Source organism: Anolis carolinensis, chromosome 4 (genome assembly GCF_035594765.1).
Source record: "Anolis carolinensis isolate JA03-04 chromosome 4, rAnoCar3.1.pri, whole genome shotgun sequence".
In the NCBI taxonomy this organism is placed as follows: domain Eukaryota; kingdom Metazoa; phylum Chordata; class Lepidosauria; order Squamata; family Dactyloidae; genus Anolis; species Anolis carolinensis.
Window position 1 is genome coordinate 215001396 of NC_085844.1, and position 23338 is coordinate 215024733.

General features: G+C 40.9%; 2 protein-coding genes across 3 annotated transcripts in view; both read left to right on the forward strand.

Moving 5' to 3' along the window:
* The window catches only part of mtcl2 (microtubule crosslinking factor 2), a 107985-nt gene extending 97225 nt beyond the window's left edge, over positions 1–10760 (forward strand). For both annotated transcript variants that reach the window (XM_062978782.1, XM_062978783.1), the window contains exons 13-15: positions 944–1014; positions 2570–4010; positions 5428–10760. In XM_062978782.1, coding sequence (XP_062834852.1) covers positions 944–1014; positions 2570–4010; positions 5428–5577 — 1662 coding nt within the window. In that variant the 3' untranslated portion in view covers positions 5578–10760. The remainder of the gene's footprint in view (positions 1–943; positions 1015–2569; positions 4011–5427) is intronic.
* Positions 10761–21276: 10516 nt separating this feature from the next.
* acss2 (acyl-CoA synthetase short chain family member 2) overlaps positions 21277–23338 on the forward strand; it is an 82113-nt gene continuing 80051 nt past the window's right edge. The window contains exon 1 of the mRNA XM_008109973.3: positions 21277–21388. The gene's annotated coding sequence lies outside the window, so the exon portion shown is untranslated. The remainder of the gene's footprint in view (positions 21389–23338) is intronic.

Below are 23338 nucleotides of genomic sequence, written 5' to 3' on the forward strand. Positions count from 1 at the left end.
ACTTTCTGCAGAGGTAGATGGCATCCTGGATACTTCTTAATTGTCTGGCAAGGGGAACAGGAAAGAGCTTTTTTCGGTTTTGACAGGAATGGTTTTAAAAACTTCAGGAAATTAAAACAAATTCAAGTCTGTCTCTTATCTTTTCTGAGGAGTGCAGTTCCTGTTGAATGTGTCTGAAATTAAAAGCACAGAGCTTTTGTCAAGAAAACACTGAGCATGCAATCATTTTGAGACCTTTTAACTGAAAATGCAGCTGGAGCTTGATCCAACTGGTCCCTTTTCTCATGATGTAGATAGCTGGCATGTTTATATGTGTACAGATTGGGACCAAAGCTAAAGGTCAAACTAGAGTGGTCCCATAACAAGCAGTTACAGAGAAAACAGCAAGGATCGAAACCCCAGTATGGCCTGGTCCATATTGGTGCTTCAATCTCTGCTTTTTTCTCTGTAACTGCTTGTTATGGGACCACTCTAGCTTGATTTTGAGAAAAGTTGAATTCCATAGCTAAAAGATAAGTCCTTCCAAATAGATGGGCCTCTTATTTTGTAAAAGCCTATAATAGTGGCATTGAAATGTTGTTTTACTATTAACTGTGCTCACTGTAGCTGTTAGGAACTGAAATTCAGCAACATCTGCAAGACCACATGTTTCTTTCCCTGTAGTATTTATTGATATCCTCACTTTCAACAAGTATTTTATGCTCTTGGATTGAGCTAAAGTAACTTACCGTTCTATCCTTCATGATGACCGTGAGAGTCAAATGCAGGAATGGAATTATGTGTTTTATATTTACAATTCTTTTTTCCACCTAGACAAAAATAAGGGCAAAGCTCAGATTCACATGTGAAGGTGACATTCCAGTTTCTTTATCTGAGATGTTTAGATCTGTCATAATGTTGCAAGGCACAGCTGATGATAAAGGCCTCTCTGATGTTCTTTCAGACTCTCAATGAGAAAATCACTGACAAAGAAACTGTTTCCGAAGTTGACATTAAAGCAAGTAACTTAAAAAGGTGAGATATGTGCACAACTGCCTGCAAAGTATACTGACCAGTTTGTACCTTTTCCGTTTCTCTCCAAAAGAGATTAAAATAGTTAGTAGGCATCTCTGCCTACATGACTGTAGATAGAAGTACACCCAGGCCCTCGGAGGTCACAGCAGTGGCTTCTTCTGTTCACATATCAAGTGTACCTGAAATCACAGAGAATTTTCAGAGAACTGGCTGAAATATTCAGCACTTACTTACCTATTTACCTCATAAAATAGATTTCTCTAGACAATTTAAAAGAATTAAATAGAATGAAACACATAATCACAAGAAATATACTGACAAAGCATAAAATATGGATACAGAATCATTGGGTGGAAGGATCACATGTCAATGTAGGGAACAGCTGGATAAATTTTGAATAATGAAAATACATGTAGTTTTCTCTTAGTTAAGCATTCTAGAATTATTAGGCTATGGCTGAAGAAGCCCTTTCTGTTGTTGCCATTTTCATGAATCCTAGAATGAGAGGACACTTGAAGAAGGTTTCCATAGATGACCATAGGTACATATGAGAAGATAGTGGATTGTTCCCAAGTGTATCAAATTATATGGCTTTTCATCCAAACCTCAGTCTCCAGTGACTACAAGTCCACCATCATATCGACAAGTATCATATAATGATTTTCTTACTCAAATTGACTGAGCTATACAGTAGCATACTAAAGTGTAGGCTACCTGTATTCCTTAGACAGATGTTGCTACAGGGACTGTAATTTTCATCCTATTTGTTAAATATGGAAACATGTTTTCTTTTTAGCACTATTGCCCTTCAAGCATCAATTATTTAATTTAACCAGTAGTCTTCATTGTGTCCCATGTAATTGATATTTAGGACAGCTCTAAAAATGGTAACGGATTAATCCAACCTGACACTGAACAAATGAGTACCTAATAAACTGCAAATTGAAATGTTTTCTTAAACATATTTGTGTGTATTGGAGACACAAATTCTCCTTTGGAATTCCACAGCAGTTTGTGGAGGCCTGGGACTGAGGCTTTGGGATGTTGTACCCCATAAAAATGTTGCACTCTTGTATTCCATGTAATCTTGCTCCATATAAACAGATTCATTAACATTACTGGGATTCTGTGCACTCTGTATAGAAGTGTGCAGTGCACATCTGTTTTGTTTTATAGAAATGTATATTCCTTTTCTCTTACCAAATACCAATTTTTTTGTTGAAGAAACAAAGCCCTGGCATGCATCTACATATTAACTGAGGTATACCCATAGTGTCAGAATATGCAAACACAAGGTTTGCTTATTAAAACTTCAAGGACTACTGAAACAATCCAACAAATTCCATACATCCCTTTATCCTCTGTACATTTTGACATTCTTCAAGATTCAGGCATCTTAGCCGATGAGTTTGAAAATGCCTATACAGACAAGCAGGAAAGTATATATAACCCAGTAGAGGGGGAAAATTCTACTTAAAAAGGCCAAAGCCAAGAAGTAGAAATAAGCCTTCTTCACTAGTATGTGCTATGCTCACTACCTTCTCTTTCCATCCAGGACAAAGTCAGTTTCCTCAATGTCTGAATTTGAAAGCTTGCTTGAGTGTTCTCCTTACCTTCCTGGCAAAACCAGTCCTGACAATGCTCGCAGCAAAAAGGGCCCTACAGCTACCCAGGCATTGCCTGACACATTAAAGGACTCTACAGGACTCATGCCTCAAAACTGTGCCTATGTGAATAGTGAGCGACCTTCCTCTGAGACATTGAACACAAAGAAGATAGATGTCTCAGCATGTGACTGTACTCGGACAAGCAGCTTCTCTTTGCAGGACCAGACCCAGAAGCATATACAGAGGAGCCATACAGCCCCAGATAAGACTGGAATCCGAATATACTATAGTCCCCCAGTGGTACGCAGACTGGAGCCACCCTTGGTCCACAATAGAGAGGGGAAGATCATGGTTGAGCCTGGTTTCCTATTCACAATGGCCAAGCCTAAGGAAGAGTCAAATAGCTCAGAGAGCATATACAGCCAGTGGCTTTGCAATTTTTCTAAGCAGCGTCGAGAGCTGCTGGACAATGATACTGTGAGTGAGAAAGTGGTGCCCCCTGTCCCCAGATTTCCACCATCCTTGCATGACCTTGAAATCTCTGGCAACATGAGTGATGACATGAAGGAGATCACCAACTGTGTCCGGCAAGCTATCCGTTCCAGCTCTCTGGAGAGGAAGATTAAGAGCACTTCTAGCCAGACAGTGGGATTAACTAGTGTTGGTACACAGACTATCCAGATGGTTAGCATTGGTTTGCAGACGGACATGCCCAGAGGCAGCATCCACAGCAGCAAGAGCTGGTCCCCAAGAAGCTCTTCTCTTATGTCTGTGCGTAGCAAGCAGATCTCGACATCTTTAGACAAAGTCCACTCTAGGATTGAACGGCCTTGCTGTTCCCCTAAATATGGTTCCCCCAAACTCTCAAGAAGATCATCTTCTAAGCTGGATAATTCCAAGGACCGAAGTCTTTGGAACCTCCATCAAAGTAAGCAAAATGGGTCTGCCTGGGCTCGGTCTACCACAACTAGAGACAGCCCAGTTCTCAGCAACATCAATGATGGCCTGTCCAGCTTATTCAATGTAGTAGAACATTCTGGGAGCACTGAATCCATTTGGAAGCCAGGATGTCAGGAAAGCAAAGCAAAGCCAGAGGCACCTAAATATGGAATTGTCCAAGAGTTTTTCCGGAATGTGTGTGGCAGAACTCAAAGCCCCACATTGATTCCCGAGAAGAAAGACCTGGTTATTGTAGAAAACAGCAGCAAGAAACCAGATCATTCCTCCACAGCTGTGCTCCAGCAGTTTGAAAGCACCTCTAAGCTCCTTGACAAAAAACCCTTGAAGCAGAGCTGCAGTGAGGAACCAAAGCTGTCCATTCCAATTCAAGGTGGCAAGGACAGAGCCTTAAAAGAGCCAGACGTCATCTCTCCTACTATTGCCAATGAGGTAATACTGGCTTGTTTCAAGCCCTTAGAAATAGATGATGCTCAGTTTTTAACTTTCTTTTACCATCTATTAGGTCTTTCTGTGAGTCAAAACATAACACAGTGTTTCTGTATTTAATGTGGAAAATTTATGTTCTACAGGCAGTTCCCAAGTATTGAACAAGATAGGTTCTGTAAGTTTTTTCTTAAGTTGAATTTGTATATAAGTCAGAATAGGTACTTTTTAAGTGTAATTCCAGCCACATTTTTTAGCTTTGGATAGCCTAGGGAAGGGGTAACTCTACTGTGGGGATTGTTTTGCTGTCTCTGCCCCTGTTCAGAAGATTTCACTTCACTTTCTGTCCCTGTGAGAATTGGATTTTGAAAAAAATTGGCTTGTTGTAGAAACAAGGATTTGTGATAAAGCTTCAGCTGAGACAACTTTTCCCCACAATACCTCTTTCAAGAGTGAATTTTCCTAGGGATAGATTTTTCTCACTACCTGTTGTCTCACCGCTGTTTGTAACTATGAGTCATTTGTAAGTTAGATGTTTGTAACTCAGGGATTTCCTATATATCCTTTATTAATATCATAGGACTTTTGGGCAGTTCGCTGCCCACTGAAATAATTTAAAATTAGTAAAATAATAATTTGAAAATTCTAAAAGCATTAAACAATTTTTACAATTTCAAAAGTTAAAGTGCTCTGGCTGTTTGAAGGGCCAGAGACCAAAATGTTTAAAGATTCCACACTGCCTGCTGCCTACCGTAGCTTTTAGAAGAACATCCAGATATGTTTGATAGTCAAATCTGGGAAGATGAGAAAACCCCTGTTCTCGCTGTGCAGGGCTAAAGGAGTTATTGAAAATAGAAATTATGCACCTTACAGTGTGTTATTAATAGAAAAAGTAATATTGGGTTCAGGAATTGTTCCTGCTGCTTTTTGCAGCTATAGCAGTAAAATTGCAGGAAGATTGTAGATTTTCTTGATGAATTATAAACTAAAACGTCATGTTGAGAGCATAAAATAATGTTGAACATGATACCAGCATAGTTCAAATTGCCTCCATAGTAGTTACTGGTTTGTGTGGTGCATTTTATTTGATCAGAATGCTCTATAATTACTGAATGCTCTTTGTCATGTTTGGCTGTTTCTATAATTTTGTTTTGAATTTGTGGCAAGGGTAAGAAAAAGAGTAAGTAGTGTGCCTTAAGGCAATGCAAGGAGTTTGTTCCTGAGGAGAAATCTTAGTGTTTATTTTCTTAGCCAGAACAATATAACAGTTTTCAATTACTGGTATTTTTTGACATGAACAGCTAATAATGAACAGCAGGGATCCTCCCAGGAAGGCAGGAGGATGCAGCTGGACCAATGAAGACGCTCTACATAATCACATAATCAGAATACAAATTCTCTATTCATCTTGCTATCTTTACAGGACATTGCCTGTGACTGCAGCTCCCAGTCACTGACCTCCTGCTTTGCTCGGCCATCGCGATCTGCCGTCCGCCACTCCCCTTCCAAATGCAAGTTACACCCACCTGATGCCAGTCGGATGGAAGAGAAAGCAGGGTCCTCGAGTGAGTGAGAAGTTGCATTTAACCGCTGTCCTGGTGGAAGAGCAACTCTGCCCTGGAGCTTCCAGTCCCTCCAGCACCTGAAGGACTGGCTACGTCTGAGCCCATCCCAGCTGGGAGGCTCTGCTCTTAGATACTCAGAGCAGTACCATGCAGCAGCTCTGGTCTTATCTTAGCTCAGCAAGGATAGCTGCAACACAGAAGCTGTGCTGTGTAGCCAGGGGACAGAATGGGAGTCTTGTTGTGGAGGTGTGGTTTCTTTTCACTGGAAACCTTTCTGTCCCTTTGCCCACCTTCCATGGGAACATGATCTCCAAGAGCTGCCAGAGTCTAGTGAAGTGGTCTGTGCTGTTTTCATGGCATTGGGTGTGTGCGCGCGCATATGTGTGAGTGAATGAGTGTTTTACAGTATGAGGAGATTCATCTCTCTCTCCTTTTTAACAAGCATTGTAGAGGCATCAGGGAGTGCAATGATGTTGCTTGGCCCTGCCTTCCTGCCTTGGTCCGAGGGAAAGAGCTGCACCAGGGAGCATTAGAAACCCCAGAAGAATAGCTTTACTCAATGATCTCCCACTCCCCAGTGAGGCACTCACACTATTGTACATAGGGAGGGAGGGGGAAAAGATTGGGGTGGGAGGGTGTTATCAAATCTAAGGAAGCATCACCATGATATGGGCTCCATAGACTGTCCTGTACAAGTCATCTGGAAATAGACTGATTTTCTTCTGTAACCATGTTTGCATGGACAGCATTCCTCTGATGTGTCCTCTCTGCTCTGAGCTTACATACTGCCTCACTGAATCGGCCTGTGGGGGTGATATCAGCTATAGTGTCAGCTCTTGATAAAACAAGGTCATTATATTGTGCTAGAATTTCTATCAGTCTGCTGCAGGAGGCAACAGCCGTGCTTGCATGACCTGTGTTATCTTCTCAACAACTTGCAATAGTGTGTTGTCAAACTTGCATTAAACTTCCCATTGTTACCAAAAGGCATAAATAGGGCACTTTTTAGGGCACTAATGTCATCTCCATAGTTTGGAATACTTGCTGTTTTGTTGTAAAAGCCAGGGTGCTGTTGAAGTTAGTGAGGTCATGGAGCAGAAATGCAAATTGCTTCATGTTGCTGAACCTAGTCTCATTTCCACTTCTCCCTGGCTCTTATACAACATAGCTATGCTTAAGGAGAGTCACATATGTTTGTTTGTTTTTTTAAAAAAAACCTGAGAACCTCAGAAACATAGTGACCAACATGTATCTGAATAAAAAAGGATTATTTTCAGGGGGAAATGGCAGCATCAACAAGCACAGGTCCAGAGCTTTGCAAAGCCTCTTTTTAAAATTCCTAGCCACCATAGTTAGTATCTCTGGAGTAAAAATATCAGGAGGATAGTGAATAGTTAGAAGAGGTGTTATCTTACTAGAACTGAACATTCCATGTTCCTGGGTGATTGGTGTACCAGCTCCACATTTCAGGACAGTGTTTCTCTTATGTCATGCTTGCCTGTTGCAGCTTGTGCTCTGTTAGTTCTAACCAGCATAGCCAATAGGAATGATGTGAGCTATAGGAAAACACTGTCTACCCTTAGTTTAGGGAATGATTGTCTGGGAACAGTGGGAAGTCATTTGCTCACATCAGCAACATACACTGCCTGTTGTGTATATTTTCACCATTGGGTAAAACACAAGCCAGACTAAAGACTAGCTGTTGTCTTCTCCACAATATTTCTCCAGGTATTTAAAGCTGACCATTATCTTCTCCTCTCAGTCTTCTTCAAGCTCAACGTACTAAGCTCCCTAAGGCATTCTTCAGAGGATTTAATTTTGAGACTTTTTATCATGTTTTTTGCCCTCTTTTGTACATGTTCCAGCTTGTGAATATCTTTCTTAACTTCAAATGTCCAAAACTGGACAAAAAACTGTCATTTTTTTCCTTGAAAACTTTGTGACATTCTTACAGTTGAAAAGACCATAGAATTAAAAGAGAAACCTAAATTCTTCAGCAAGTTAAAATGAACTTTACAACATGAATTTTGAATAGTGCTAAATATATTTGCTTATTTTGCAAATATATTATGTTATTTTATTATGTTATTTCTGGTCATGGCAGGGGTACAGAATGGCAAGACACTTGAATTATTATTGTTTGTTGTTCTTGTCGTCTTGCCATTTCTCACAAGCAAGATTATTTAGGAAGACCTGCAGCTTTGTATGTACTGTACTTCTTCAAAAATAATCTACCCCCGTGCTTAATTATGTAAGAAAACATGCATAGAGTTGCAGCTGAAGGGAGATAGAAAAAGACATGGAGAAATTTTAGTTCATGCCTGTAGCATTTCTAGCCTAGAATTCTCTGACCTGAATTAAAAATAAGACAAGCAAATTGGGTCGAGATATTCTCACTCTGCTTACTTTAGCTTGGTTGTTATTAGGTACAGTAGAGTCTCACTTATCCAACATAAACGGGCCAGCAGAATGTTGGATAAGCGAATATCTTGGATAATAAGGAAGGATTAAGGAAAAGCCTATTAAACATCAAATTAGGTTATGATTTTACAAATTAAGCACCAAAACATCATTTGTTATACAACAAATTTGACAGAAAAAGTAGTTCAATACTCAGTGATGTTATGTTGTAATTACTGTATTTACGAATTTAGCACCAAAATATCATGATGTATTGAAAACATTGACTACAAAAATGCGTTGGATAATCCAGACCGTTGGATAAGTGAGACTCTACTGTATATTTATATCTTGCCTTTCTTCCAGTGAATTGAAAGCAGCATATATGGTTGCCCTCCCCACTCCCATTTTCACCACAGCTCTGTGAGGTGGGTCAAAGTGGTCTGGGGTTACAAAATGAGTCTCAAATGACTTTCAGATATTTTTAAAGGGAGATTTCTGGGAAACACCCCCCCCCCCAGCCTAGCTTTTGTTAGACATTTGAAACAGTTCTACAAAACAAAAGCTTCACAACAGATTATCAAGCCTGCTCCTCTTCCTTGGAATCTTCAGAATGTATTAGCCATAAGGTTAAGATGAAGCCTTGAGATTGCTAATTGAAAACATCTCTCTCTCTCTCTTTATGCAGTCAGAGGCTATGTTGAGACCAAGAAGTAGGCTAATCAATCTAAATTTAGATCCTTGATCTCTGTCAGAGGAGTTTCCTGAAATACTGAAACTCTAAATTTGAAGGTAGGGAGGCAGGTATCAGAGATAAAAATACTGCCTAGATTATGGGATTGCAGGTATAGTGCTGCTGTCCTTTTATGACAGTCTATGGCTATATGCTCAATTAATTTGAACAAAGTAGGAGCTGCAAAATCTTATGAACAAAACGTGCCCATTGCCTTCTGATTAACATCAGTAAATTCAATTCTGCTGGATATGGGTAGTTATGCCAAATAAACGTGTTTTGTTTAATGGAGGAGAGCAAGAGATGACAGCATCATATTTCTAGGAATCTGTTAAGAGTCAGTTCCTTTGTTACTTTCATTGCATTCAATTGCAGAAGCCCACAGGCCTTACACATCTGTAATTCAATTGCAGAGAATAGGAACCCTGGGCATTATTCCTCCTGCAGGCAAGCATATTTAAAGAGAAATAACTGCCTATTCTTGAAGGGCTGGAAATCAAAATCAGAATAATGTACAACCAATGGGAAACAGTAGGGAGCTGCAATAAGCACATTGGCAAACTACAGTCTAAGATTGCTATGGGGTTATTGGGATTCAGCATTCAGGGTAATAGACTCACAAGATACTCAGTGTGGCCTGTTTAGCTTTAATCCCAGTGAATTTCTACATCTTGTCCTCAAGTAACTGAGCTGTTTTGTTTTGGCAGGCCAGCAAATCTGTGCAAATTTCACACCTGTGGCCTTGTACTTAATCAATACCCACTGTATGAGTGTTTCAGTTGCCACTAGCAAACAAGTGGTTTGTAGCAACTAGGCTGTACTGCCTCCACCAAGCGCCTTACTTTGCCAGGGAAACAGAGATACTCTTCCTGTTGTCTGCCATGTACAGAGCCAGGTAGAGGCTGGGCTTGCTCTCATGGAAGAACAGAATGCAAAACAGATCCTGGCAGCTTTTATTGCTCCCCAGCTCAGGGCTGGACAGCTTTTCTGGGTCAGCCCCTTTCTATTTCTTGCATGAGCTTGTAAAAACAGGGTGGGCAGGGATTGGGGATAAACATGCTTGCTAACTCTTGATGTAAATACTTCCTTTTGGGATGGTTTTTAGCATTTTCATTGGGAACTTTTTTTAAAGAGTCTTCTATGTTTTGGATTGTGTGTGAGTTTTGTTTTTCATTGTTTACAAATGCCTTTTAATTATTTGTATATTCTTACAGTTTGTCTTACTCTGTAAATAACTTATGTTGGATATTTCTGAGAATGGAGTTTATGGGACATTTTGTTATTAACACATAGCAATGCTGTGCCTCTGACAAGGTATCCTGCACCATCCTCTTTGCCAGCAATGCTCCAATCACTGATGGGTCTCAGTCTGCGCAGCAAGTGGGCTTTGTGACGTGAGATGTGGACTGTGTGCATTCTACAGCTTTTTCATAGAATGCTTTGGAAGATCATGCTCTGAACAAAAACTAGGATGTGATGAGCATTTTCCCCACAAGGCTGGTGATTTGAAACAAAATTAAAAATAGTTCTACCAAATTTCAACATGAGCTAATTCAGCTGCTAAGCTTTCCACCTACACAAAAGGCCCTAAGTCAGTCATGACCTATTTTCTATTTCCCTAGTCTATAAGGAAGGCCTCCTGTCTCTGAAGGTGCTAATCTTTCTCCATTCCTGTGCATCCCATACAGCTCTCAGACTGCAACTTTTATCACACAAGAGAGTACTGTAAAATCCAACATCCCATACATACAACTTCTGTACATGGTTTGTTCAGTTCCTGCCAAAGTCAACCTGTCCAATATCCATTCCTTATTTATCATGATTCTGGCAGGCATATATCTGGGGGCAGGGGCTGGTGATAAGGAGTCCCAAGTACTCATTTCAAACTAAGGTATGTGTAACAAAGCCACAGTGAGTTTATTCTTACAAAAAGGAACCTCTACAAGGTGGAATTTTGAGCATGGAAGGACATGAGAGATACTTAGTCCTTTTTGTATCAGATGACATCCCCTGATGTAAGGTGGGGTATAAATATTTTAATAAATACTTTCTAGCTCATCACTGCTTCCTGCTTTTCCTCAGGGGCGGGGTGGGGGTTCTAGATGCATATTTGCAAGGATTGAAACATGCATTTGAAACATCTTGCCTGGGAAGCTGTGATGTATGTTTTGAGTGGCCCTGCTGAGACCAGCACAATTACACATGTTTGTATTCAACACTTGTCATAAGGAAGGGGATCATGGGATTGTTTACCAAAGATCCACCTGCGCTGTTTTGCCTCTTAAATTCTAGAGAATCAGTTTATTTCTGATCTGGTCTAGTTCTCCCACTATACCTTGGCCACCTTCTTAATCACCTTTTCGAAAGGGTCTGAAACATGTCTCACCTGAGAATGAAACTTTAATACACTCAATACACAATAGTTCTTTGCCTCAATATAGTGGATTAGCTATTGACTTAGATATGAAAGGGAATTAGATAAATTAATGGAATATATGAATATTAGAGGATATTGGCCATGAACAGCTAAATGAAATCATGTTTAGAATTCTTTCCCTCTAAATCTCAGGGATGAAGATAACAGTAAGAAAAAACTTGCTTTTATAACCAGCTGATGGTCTTCTCAGGCCCCTTCTACACTGCCAGATAATTCAGGTTATCAAAGCAGAAAATCCACGTTAATCTGATTTGACCTGGATTATTTTAGCCTACACTGCCATATAATCAAATTCAAAGCAGATAAGGTCAATTTTATACAGCTGTATAGAAGGAGCGCACAAGTATGAAACATATTGATATAGCATTACAGACATCAGTCTTCCCTCACCCCACTATATTCTAATCAAATTGGTTTTGGGGATGTATGAAGTGCTGAAAGATAAGACAAACTAGTATGAAATGCTGCAGATGGATGACTGTTCACACATGATGATAAACCATAGTTTTAATACTATATACGCGAGCAGTAGCAAGCCTCTGGCAGAATGTGTGGCAAAGCATCCACTTTTTATTGATTCAGGGATTGATCCATTTGATAGGTCCGTCTTTCCCTGCTGATCTTCAGTGTTGGAGCCTACAGAATATCTCCATTCGTTTAGCCTGTTGACATACCTGTGTTACGAAGGCTATCCAGAAAGTAGGCTACATTTTGGATTTTAAAAAGGACAAAGTATAGGATAAATCATTTACCATATGCAGCTGAAAGACACATCCCAAAACTACAATCTCATGTAATCCCCATTTAGATTTAGCCAAGTTTCTTATAGATAAATGAGTTTGAAAAGTACTGCACCAGTAAATTTGCCGCCTCTCTCCTCTGTTTCCAACAATGGGGCGTGGCTGACAGCGCAGTGTTTTGGCTACGCTGCAGGAAGGGAGAAGGGGAAAGAGCTGAGGACACAAGCGGGGAATTTACTGGTGCAGTAAATGATTTATACTATACTTTGTCCTTTTAAAAATCCAAAACGTAGCCTACTTTCTGGATAGCCCTCGTATTTGGCATAATACCTAATATAGCCCTTGCAAGGTGATGGTACCCCAGACTTTCTGCCTCCTGCTGGTAGTACTTGGAGCTCACAGCTGTTGGGCTTTCATAGAGAAACCACCCTTTTTCTTTTAATCACAGGGAACCAAGTGACAACAGGTGCTCACACTTTATCATGCTTCCTTTCTAAATTTTGAGTTATACCCATCTGCCAAAATGTGGGCAAGGAGTCTATCATTCTCAGAAGAAAAGGAATTCTGTGGTTTCATGTGGGAGCAGACTCATGTTACATTTCTCAAACATAATTTATTGGGCATTGGAATCCTAGCTCTTCATATATAAAACTTTTATTCCACATGTACCTTTGCGTTGGCTATTTTACTTACCCAGTTTTAATATACCACTTTCTTCACATCCTCCCAAACTGGGCCAGGAACAACTGCTTTCCGTGCTTTGTCATTACCTCCTTGTCATTCCGATACCCTTTCCCCACATATCTTTTGCTGTTCTTCATTTGTACTGTCTTTTGGGCATTTTCATTCTTGAACATTGATACATTTTCCTGATTTCCAACTAAAATCCTTGGTGTTACATGTATGGTGCTAAATAATGCCCACATATTTTTGGTGTGTCCATCAGCTTGCTACTTCTAGCATGACCTGCATTCTCCTTTTTCTGCCCTCATGAAAGTTTGTGCTATTCAGTTCTCATTGGGCTAATGTTCCCATGTGATATTATTTGCTTTGGTGTGTCATTTTCACCTTTTGAACTTTGTGGTTCCCTTGGTTACTTTGAACGTTCAGAGAGCAGGTTGAGTTGCCCCATCTTCAAATGTTTTTTCATGTCTTCCTTGAGCCTACTTATTTCTTTTGTTCTTTGCTGAACTTTGCATATTATGTATGTTTGCTTGACCTCCTGTTCTAAGTGGTTTTCTCACTTCATATTTCTTTATCTTCTATTATCTTCAATCCAATCCAGTGATGCTCTCTAAGGTGATCACATGGCATCATGCTCTCTAATATCAAGCCTTCATTGTATCTTCTCATTGCTTTTTATCTATTTTCTTTCTGAAAATATTCCCATTTCTTTCTCACATATCCCCATATTTCTCCTTTTCTTTCTTCTTGAGCCACTCCTTATGTTCACTCCACATGACTCTTCATATCTGCAATTCTTCATCATGCCCAGGTCAGTCATGTGTAGTCCTTCACGTCATAATCTCACAACATCTCCTGTTCACTTCCTCATGTGATACCTTCTTCCATGCATTTGGAAGTGTTTATTATTTGGTCTTTGTTTACTTCTGTGTTTTCCCATTGGCTTGGCTTCATCCTTACTGCCATAATTCTATATTGCTTCCCATGTTTCTCTCAGCCTATACTAGTCACTTTGTTCTGATTTTCTGTTTGTATTCCTTGTTTTCTTTATTTTCACCTCGAGCCGTTGGGAAAGGTGGGTCACAATTATCGTTGTCGTCGTCATCATCATCATGATCCTCATCTCATTACTGCTGTTCTGATGCTGGTAACTTTGCTTCTTCACTTCCATGAATAGTGATCACATACAGAAGAACTGCACAGTTTTGCACAGATGGGTGCACACCTCCATGATCTTTTTAGATCCGGTCATACATTTCCCCATTATTATGGAGATAATGCTGTCTCTAAAACTAATGACATTCATATTCCCCATCCTTTTCAAAGAAACCTCTGGTCAAGACCGTATGTTCTTCCCTTTTCTTCCATCTCCACCATTATTAGCTACTTCTCTATTTTTCCTCTTATCCTGGCCATTGACCAATGTAACCATTGGTAATATAGCTCTGTAATGACATTTCACAGTTAGGTTGTTTGACGTTCATCTATATTTAGTCACATCTTGTGCTGTGGAACCGCTTGAGGGGGAAGCATTTATTATACATCTCCCATGCACAAAGGGATGTGTTGTTATGTTTTGAACCACTGTTCAAGGGTCCTTTGTCCATATTCTCCATGTAGGAGGCAGTCAGGCATTCACTTCTCCCTGAACAGCCACGTTCCCATAATCAGAGTTAGCAGATAAGGCTAATAAATGAGTACAAAAGTAGACTGTGTGTGCATAACTGAGTACCAAATACATGCATGCCCCATCAAGTGTGAAGAGTGTGTACATGCAAAATTTGGTGTGTATGCCTTTGCACATACACACCCTGATATAGTGCCAATATTTCCTGGTTGCTCTTTCAAATCTTTTTTAAAAAGAGGGGAAATCGGAGACATTTAATTACACTGTTCAGGAAACAATGGGGTTGTCTGTGCTGTAAGAATAGACTGCAGATGATCCTAGCATTTTCTTTTTAAACAGCAGCCAGACCTGCTGCTATATTTTTGATGCTTCCAACAAATTATTGCTTTGTGCCTTTCTTGGCTTTCATATGGCTTTGAGCACAGATTCTCCATGAAAAGTGGAATAAGGCGCAGTGTCTTGATGCTACTTATTCCATCTCTTGGGCCATGGAGAAACTGGAAAGCAGTCTATACATGATCATATTCCTGAACTTTGTATTCCAGACATCGGAATTGTTCCCCCTAATGGTTGCACATTCCCCTAATTTTGCTTTGATAGTCTGAGAACACAGCAACCATATGCTCAGTGAAAGCCTTCCCATGTCAGGGAGATTTATAAATATTCACAATGGATTGGAGCATCTCTTACATTGTAATGGCAAGAGGATTTGTGGGGAGGGGGCTGTTTTTCCCCTCAAGTCATTTGTCTGAAATGTTTTGTCTGGTCAATTACTTTGGGATAACTCACTATGTGAAAAGACAAATGCTACTAATTGTAAAAGCCCCACAATGACTCCAAACTGGATTTGTTTTTGGTTTTTAACTCCAAATTCTCAAACACTTGTATATTGTATTTGGATTTTTTACACTGAATTGTTGTAGATTAAAAAATGAGAATCTAAAATCTGTTGAAAGAGTCATTTTAAAAAATATATTAAAAATACTGCCTCCACTTTGTCATTTGAAGTTACCGCCATCATACTATTGTTTTAAACCACAGGTCTGTAGTGTTAATTAATCTTCCACTGTTGTAAAGGATTTCGTAGAAACTGAAGGGTTTTATCAGCTCATGCATGAAACCAAGATAGGGAATATCACTAGCCTTCTGACTCTTGTATGGAGTCAATTAGTAAATTATCCATTGAAAAGTATGACCTTGAACAAAAAAAACTAATCTCAATGTTCCAGAAAGCCACACATCTGAAGATCCTCAGTGCCAATTGGTTGCCAAAGGTGGTGTTGCTTACATAGAGAAGTCTTGCTTATTTATCATTGGATCAATATTTATTTGTATCTGTTATAATGTGCATTTGATTATCAGATGAACATCATAATCATATGCCCATCCTCTTGAAAAGTATGACCTTGAACAAAAAAACTAATCTCAATGTGCCAGAAAGCCACACATCTGAAGATCCTCAGTGCCAATTGGTTGCCAAAGGTGGTGTTGCTTACATAGAGAAGTCTTGCTTATTTATCATTGGATCAATATTTATTTGTATCTGTTATAATGTGCATTTGATTATCAGATGAACATCATAATCATATGCCCATCACATGTGTTTTTGTGTTGTTACTACATACTTGTTCTGGGATAGTGGCCTCAATTGGCTCTGGTCCTGACATAAGTTTAGTCTCTGTCCTGCCCTAAAAATCCAGAAAGCATATTTACTGTATTGTCTGGCATATAAGACTACATTTTAACCTAGGAAAATCTTCTCAAAAGTTGGGGGTTGTTTTATACGCTGGGTGTCATCTTATAGGACAGGTGCTGAAACTTTTGAGCTGGACTGGAAAATCTGTGGTTGCCGCATATGGTGGGGGGAGCTAAACAATGGTTGCAATTGCATCCCTGCCATATGCGACAACCGTATGAAAGCAGCAAGGATGGCGCTGTACAAGCATGGTAGAAGAAAATCCACTCACCAGGATTTGTGGAAAGAAGTGACTTTAACGCAGTCCCGATGACAAGGTGAGGGGGCGCCTCACCGGGAAGGTGTAAGTGAAGGATGGAACAAGCTGCAGGTGGCCCGGACGCCTGGGGTATGGCAAAAAGAGATAGAATGGCGCTGTTCCCAGAAAAACATGCTTCTTTCACCCATCTGGCCCGCCCTTGTATGCTATTACCGTACTTCTCTGCCTCTCAGATCTCGCTCCTGAGGACTGCAGTGAAGCGGCACAGGCGCGCATGTGCGAGATCTGAGAGGCAGAGAAGAAGGTACAATAACAGAATACAAGGGCGGGTCAGACGGGTGAAAGAGGTGTGTTTGCGCTACAGCTCTGATAATCTTTTTATTTGCTGTGCATTGGAAGAGGGATAGTCTTATACGGCGAGTATATTCCAAACTATATTTTAACTGGAAAAGTTGGGGTCATCTTATACGCTCAGTCTTATACGTCAGAAAATATGGTACTTTTGCTTGATGGCATGTGTTCATTCTACTATTTTGCCATGCATGAGGATTGTAGCTTTGTACTGAACATTCCTTTATGGTGTGTGTTCAAGAAAGCAATTTATGAATAACACCTGTACCCTGCAGTATATTGACAAAGAGATCTGCAATTTGGTCCTGACATTCAGCCAGTATTCAAGCAGCCAGCATGTGGAAACCCCATGTAGGAGAGAACAACACAAAAAGATGCAGGGAGGAGGCAGAAAGGAGGGGATGGGTAGGCGTCTTCTTGGTCTTCAGCATCCTCATATAAATGGGCCAGGCCACAGTGATTATTTGTAGTAGGTGACACCGCCCCACCAATTGAGTCTGACTTGCCTGCCCAGTGGGAGGGAGAGCAATTTTAAATGCTACAACTCTGCAGGGATTCCCTGCTCTCCCTTGCCTCTTTCCATTTCCCCTTCACTCCCGTTTCCATAGAAGCCACAAAATCTGTTTCCATGGAGATTATGGTGATTGTTTTGAGTTCAGCGCAATGAAAACAAATGGGGAGAGTCGACACAATTGAAAAAGCTCTGTATGATAAGCCTACAGCAAAGGAGAAATAATCCAAAGGGGGTTTTAGGGAGGGCTAGCCAAGAGAATAGGGCCAGGCTGGACAGCGGAAAAAGGAGCAAGACTGGAGGAAGGCTACAAAGGGAACCTTTAGGCCCACCAGCTTGTCTTGCTATTCATTGATGCGGAGAATGGGGTCTAGGAAAGCTATGGAGCTTTAATGCAGCATGTTGAAGAAAAAAGCAATTGCAATGCTGTTTAGACTCACAACAAACAACAAAATGATACAATGAACAATTCCTGAGATGACCCTGCTTATGGCAAATAGGGTCAATGTAACTGCAGCAAAAAGTGCCTTTTATTTTGATGTCCAGGTGCATTTGATGAGAGGGAGCTGATACAGCATGCAAATTACAGGTTCAGTTTGTTAATGTGTTGAGTTTTGTACCCAGAGGATATGTTTTTGGCAGATCCCTCATAATCCAATATATCTCAAATTAATCAAAAGGAATCCATGCCAAGATTAATACTCTGCTGGAAGTGAAAAGGGGCATTTTAGATGGAGCGATCCAGACCCTAGTTGTGAAAGTAATATTCCTTTGTTTGAAGTATTTTCCCTGAACAGGCTTCCAGAGTGGCATAGCAAAGACTTATTTTTAAACAAAGACAGTCTCCATGTGCTGACTTAAAATCTTAAAGCCAGGATATAAAAGGTAAAATGGATGAGGAGGAAGAAGATAATCCAAACCATTCATCAATTCTTGGGCTTTCATTGTGAAATGAATCTTACCGTGACCAGTTGTTGCTGTATACCTTCAAGTCAGGTAAGTAGGTAAACCTACTGTAGGTATAATCCTTGCTTTCCTTTGAGCCTGAGAAAATGCAACTTGCCCAAGGCCACCCCGTGCATTTCCATGGTGAGTGGGGACTTGAACCCTGGTTTCAAGAGTCACAGCCCAATGCTCAAGCCACTACATTATACTGAATCTCCTTAAAAGCACAGGTAGTGAATAAAACTTGAACTGTGACCTTGAAAGTATTGGGGGGGGGGGGGAAACCATAAAAAGAAAAAGATGTTGAAAAGGGTGAGTAATTCTATATAAATAACTTACAAAGCAAAATGGGAATGTGCGTCTGAACCATCTTGCTTGGGGCAGATACATTTTAAAATGTTCCCTTTGCTCATGGCAAACATATAATTTGAATTGTTGGGCACAAGTGGAAGCTGCAATTTTGCATCACACTACAAATCTATGTGTATTTAGAAGCAAGAAGCTTCTGTCTGCAGCGAAGATATCTGTTTGTTGTAAACAAGGAAACACATGGAAAAGAAATAAACTAGTGGTGCACAAAGTATTGAACATCATGCGTATCAGCTCCAGTGTGCTAGAAGACCACAAACATGTATAGAGGCCACTATTCACTAAACTGCTACTTTATTTCTTGGAAGATTCCTATGTCACCTAAGGAACTAGATGAGCTATTATTCCACATAAAACATGGTCAGCCAGAAATAGAAAAAATCAGGTCACAAGTGGTGCTTAACAAACAAGCTAATCCATGTTTGTATTGCTTACTTTTGGACATCCACTTTAAAAAAGGCTGCACAGAAAGCAGATCTATAGCTATATATTGCCCTCTGGTGTCCTTAACCACAAACAACCTTATTCCAAGCAAGCTTTGCAGAATGCACCGAAACTAGGGCTGTGGTTTTTCTATGATCATGATTCAGTTCAATTTTATATCAGAATAATGAAGAATTCAAAAGGTCATGTCACCATCATAATTTTCAGTGGTTTTAGCAAAAGGCTCATTTTGATTCAGCATTGTGTTGAAGTGTCAGCTGTAAAATCACTAGCTACACAGGAAGTCAATTGTTTGTAGCAACAGCCAACCATATAGTGAATGGGTACAGCTTTGGGGTCCAATAAAATCATTGCCCCCCAAAAAGAATTCTGCCCCCTCCCATGAAATCTCAATTCAGTCCTTAAGATTTCTGGCATCTTTAAATTTCATTCGACTATTTAAAAATACAGCTTGGTGTCTAAAGAAAGGGAACAGGTAAAATTACCAAGGAAATGTTAACAGAGAAAATATAAAAGTTAAAAATATAAAATATGAATAATTTTCAACATCTAATTTTGCAAGTTTAGGTCAATATTCACTGTCCCAAACAATCATAGACTCGTATGGTTGGTAGAAACCACAAGAGCCACCCAGTCCAACCCCATTCTGTCATGCAGGAACACATGATCAAAGCCCTCCTGACAGATGGCCATTAAGCCTCTGCTTCTAAAGCTCCAAAAGAAGGAGACTCCACTGTCCTTTGAGGCACTATATTTAAATACTGAACAGCTCTTACCATCAGGAAATTCTTCCTAATATTTAGATAAAATCTCTTTTCCTGCATTTGAATCCATTGCCTCATGTCCTAATCTCCAGTGCAGCAGAAATCAAGTTTGCCTCTCCTCAACACGACATCTTTTCAGACATTTAAACATGGCTATCATGTCCCCTCTTTGCCTTTTTTTCTCCAGGTGGAATAGACCCAGGGTTTGGCTTCCACATCTTCTATCATTTTGGTCACAAGGCGAAAGGGGAAAAATGGTATATAAGGGGAGAAGGCAATGTTTGGCATTTAAAAAAATTGATGGTAAGGTCAAAATGAAGCTCCCTGCCATGCAGTGGTTTGCTTTTGCAAATTATTCTGGGATCCAGTAGGTGGCAGCTCTCAAAAATGAGGAAAATACTACTATAAGAGACTATGACTGAAGTGAATCTACACTGCCATATAATCCAGTTAATAAATCCAGATTATCTGCTTTGAACTGGATTATATGAGTCAACACTGCCATATAATCCAATTCAATGCAAATTGGATTCAGAAACTGGATCATATGGCAGTGTAAATGGGGCCTATATAAAGCAATTAATTCGATAGTTTAAGCATGTGCATGAATGCCCCACCTACGCAATACCCTCCTTGGCACTATTTTTCTCTGAAGATGGGATTGCATGCTCCTGTGAAGCTCCTGCTATGCTCCTTTGAGGGGAAGTTCCAAAGAGCTGCCACCACAATTATTCCACCCAGGAATTTTTATAAAGGCCAGGAGTGGCATGTGGTGGAGACAGTAATTTGAGGAGCTCCCCATGCTTGTATTTATCCAATGTGTGTGTATGTACATGTCTTCAACTTGCCTGTCAACTTATGGTGACCCCATGAATTTCACTCAGAGGTGGTTTGTCCAGTTCTTGTCTCTGAGATACAGCTGACAGCATGGTTTTCCACCCAAGTCTTAGTCAGGGTTGACACAGTGTAGCTTCCAAAATCAGCCTTTTGGTGATCTGGTGCCTTTAGGTACTTAGGCTGTGAATCAGTGTGCTGTGATGGTTTGAGAATAGGGATTTGGAAAACCAAGGTTTGAAACCTTTCTTCTCCAGGGGATTTCTTTGGGTGGTTTTGGGCAAAGCGGACTTTCTTGCTCCCTGAGGAAGTCAGTGACACCCTCCCTGAACAAATTTTGCCAAGAAAAGCCAGTTGCAAGTTCACCTTAAAAGGTAAAGTTTTCCCCTGACGTTAAGTCCAGTCATGTCTGACTCTGGGGGTTGGTGCTCGTCTCCATTTCTAAGCCGAAGAGCCGGCGTTGTCCATAGACATCTCCAGGTCATGTGGCCGGCATGACTGCATGGAGCGCCGTTACCTTCCCGCCAGAGCGGTACCTATTGATCTACTCACATTTGCATGTTTTCAAACTGCTAGGTTGGCAGGAGCTGGGGCTAACAGCGGGCACTCATTCCGCGCCCAGGACTTGAACCTGGGACCTTTTGGTCTGCAAGTTCAGCAGCTCAGCACATTAATACACTGTGCCACCAGGGGCCCCTTAGGGTCAGCTTAATTTGGAAACTATTTGAAGAAACACAACAATAGCAATTTACAGCAGTTTACTCTCCATCGCATATTTTGCCTTCTGTGTTTCTCCACTAGAGGGCAGTGGGCCATGATTTTTCTGCTGGCCAGAATCGGAAACCTCCTACAGTATTCCTTTTCAAATACCTTCCTTCTGTACAGCTGTGGAAAGCTTTTCTAATCAAAGAGTTCATGTTTTAGAGGCTTATGTAGTGCTAGGTTCTCTCCCCCCCCCTCTCTTTTTGAGCTTCCAAATTGAGATTTTCAGTATAACAAACAAAGAATCTGGTGGCGTCTCCTAGGTAAGTGATTCCTAATAGTTTAAATAATTGCTCTTCTCATTGCAATATGTTGTCTACACCATCAGCAAAGGCCAGAAAAACAAGAGAGTGCCTTTTAAAAAAAGCCATAGCATTTTAAGGATTATTTCTCACTTTCCATTCAGCCTAGGTAAGCAACGTCTTGGCCTCCAAATAGGTCTCCCATAAATATATGGGCAAGTCTAATGAGAGTTCTACACTCACAACATCTGGAAACCCACAAATTATCAGCACCTCCTTTAAGCACATATTTGAATCATATTAGAGGACTGTTATTAAAGTGTGAGTATAATTTGCCCCGGTGGTGAAGTGCGTTAAAGCACTGAGCTGGAGACCAAAAGGTCCCAGGTTCAAACCCCGGGAGCGGCATGAGCGGCTGCTGTTAGTTCCAGCTCCTGCCAACCTAGCAGTTCGAAAACATGCCAATGTGAGTAGGTCAATAGGTACCGCTCCGGTGGGAAGGTTAACAGTGCTCCGGGGTTTGCCACTGGGGCTCCATATATATATTATATAATAATATATATTATATGTATATAATATTCTTGGAGAATTCCTTGGGACATGCAATGATGTTTGTAATTTTGATACATGCAAAGTGTCAAGGACAGAACGCCACAAGATTCAAAGTAACAGAGTTTATTAGATTACAGAACTCAAAAATGCCCGTAAAACACAAGGGCCAGGCAGTTTTTGCCTTTAGGAGCAAAAAGGGGCAAAAGTAAATGTTCAAAAGATAAACCGGATTAAACCGGAGTTTAATCCGGGTAAAAACAAACTGCTTGCTTCAGCCTGGGTATAAACGAAACGAAAGCCAAGGAACAAAAGATACAAAGAATGCAACTAATTGGCAGCAGATTCCTCTCTGCTGCCAACACTGTGCTTAGAGTAACTTGCGTCGCTCCCCCACACACACAGCAGACAGGATCTCCAACACGAGTAAATCAGCCAAGGATTGTAGCAGTTGAGTAGACCAGTTCCGTTCCGTAGATCAAAGCCAGAAGCAGACGTTTGTAGTTTTTCCAAGTCCAAGAAGGGGGGAAGACAAGCCGTGGTCAGTTCAGTCCGAGTTCTCAAAGCAGGAGATGGCGTCCGTCAAGAAGACGACGGAAGGTCAAGCTAATAAGAGTAAGCACAGGTTTGCACAAACAAATGCCCACACAATCCCTCCCGCCGTCTGACCCTGGATTCCAATCAACTTACGTCACAGCACAGGAAAGCACACAAGTCTTCAGGGAAGCGTCCCACACACACACGGATCCCAAGCGTTTGCCCAGATTACCTTGCCCAACGCAATTTGCAATTGCTCCCAAGCCCCATTTTATGCCAGTTACAAATCTTCATCACTGTCAGCTGTCCTCCTTAACCCGGGCGTTTCCTCATCACTTTCCTCGTCAGAGCTGGAACACCTCTGACTACGCCCAACAGCATCTCCAGCTGTGGATCCCGTCCCATCCCTCCAGCTAAACCATGGGTCTAATCCTGAAGGTCCCCATTCATCTTCTGTCCCATCATGGCCAGTGGCACCCACTTCCTCCCTTACCCGAGTCCAATCCATCTCATCCTCCTCTGAGCTAACCAGCCCCTCCTCCATTCTCTCCGTAAACCCTTCGAAAGACTCCTCGTCAGATGGTGCTGCAAATATGTCTCGCAGTCTTTTTCTCTCTCGCTCCTCGAGAGTATCTGACTCTCGAGGAGTCTTACGCCCACGTCTGTCAGTAACAGAGCCATGAGGCTCAATCATAACACTATCCCCTCTCACAAAGGCCTCCTCCCCCGATGGCGGAGAAGTGGCAGTGATACCTTCCGCTATAGCACCACGACGACTAGAGGTATCAAGTTTCAACAGCGAACGATGAAAGACTGGATGGACCTTTAAACTAGACGGTAAACGCAAACGAAACGCAACAGAAGAAATCTTTTTAACGATAGGAA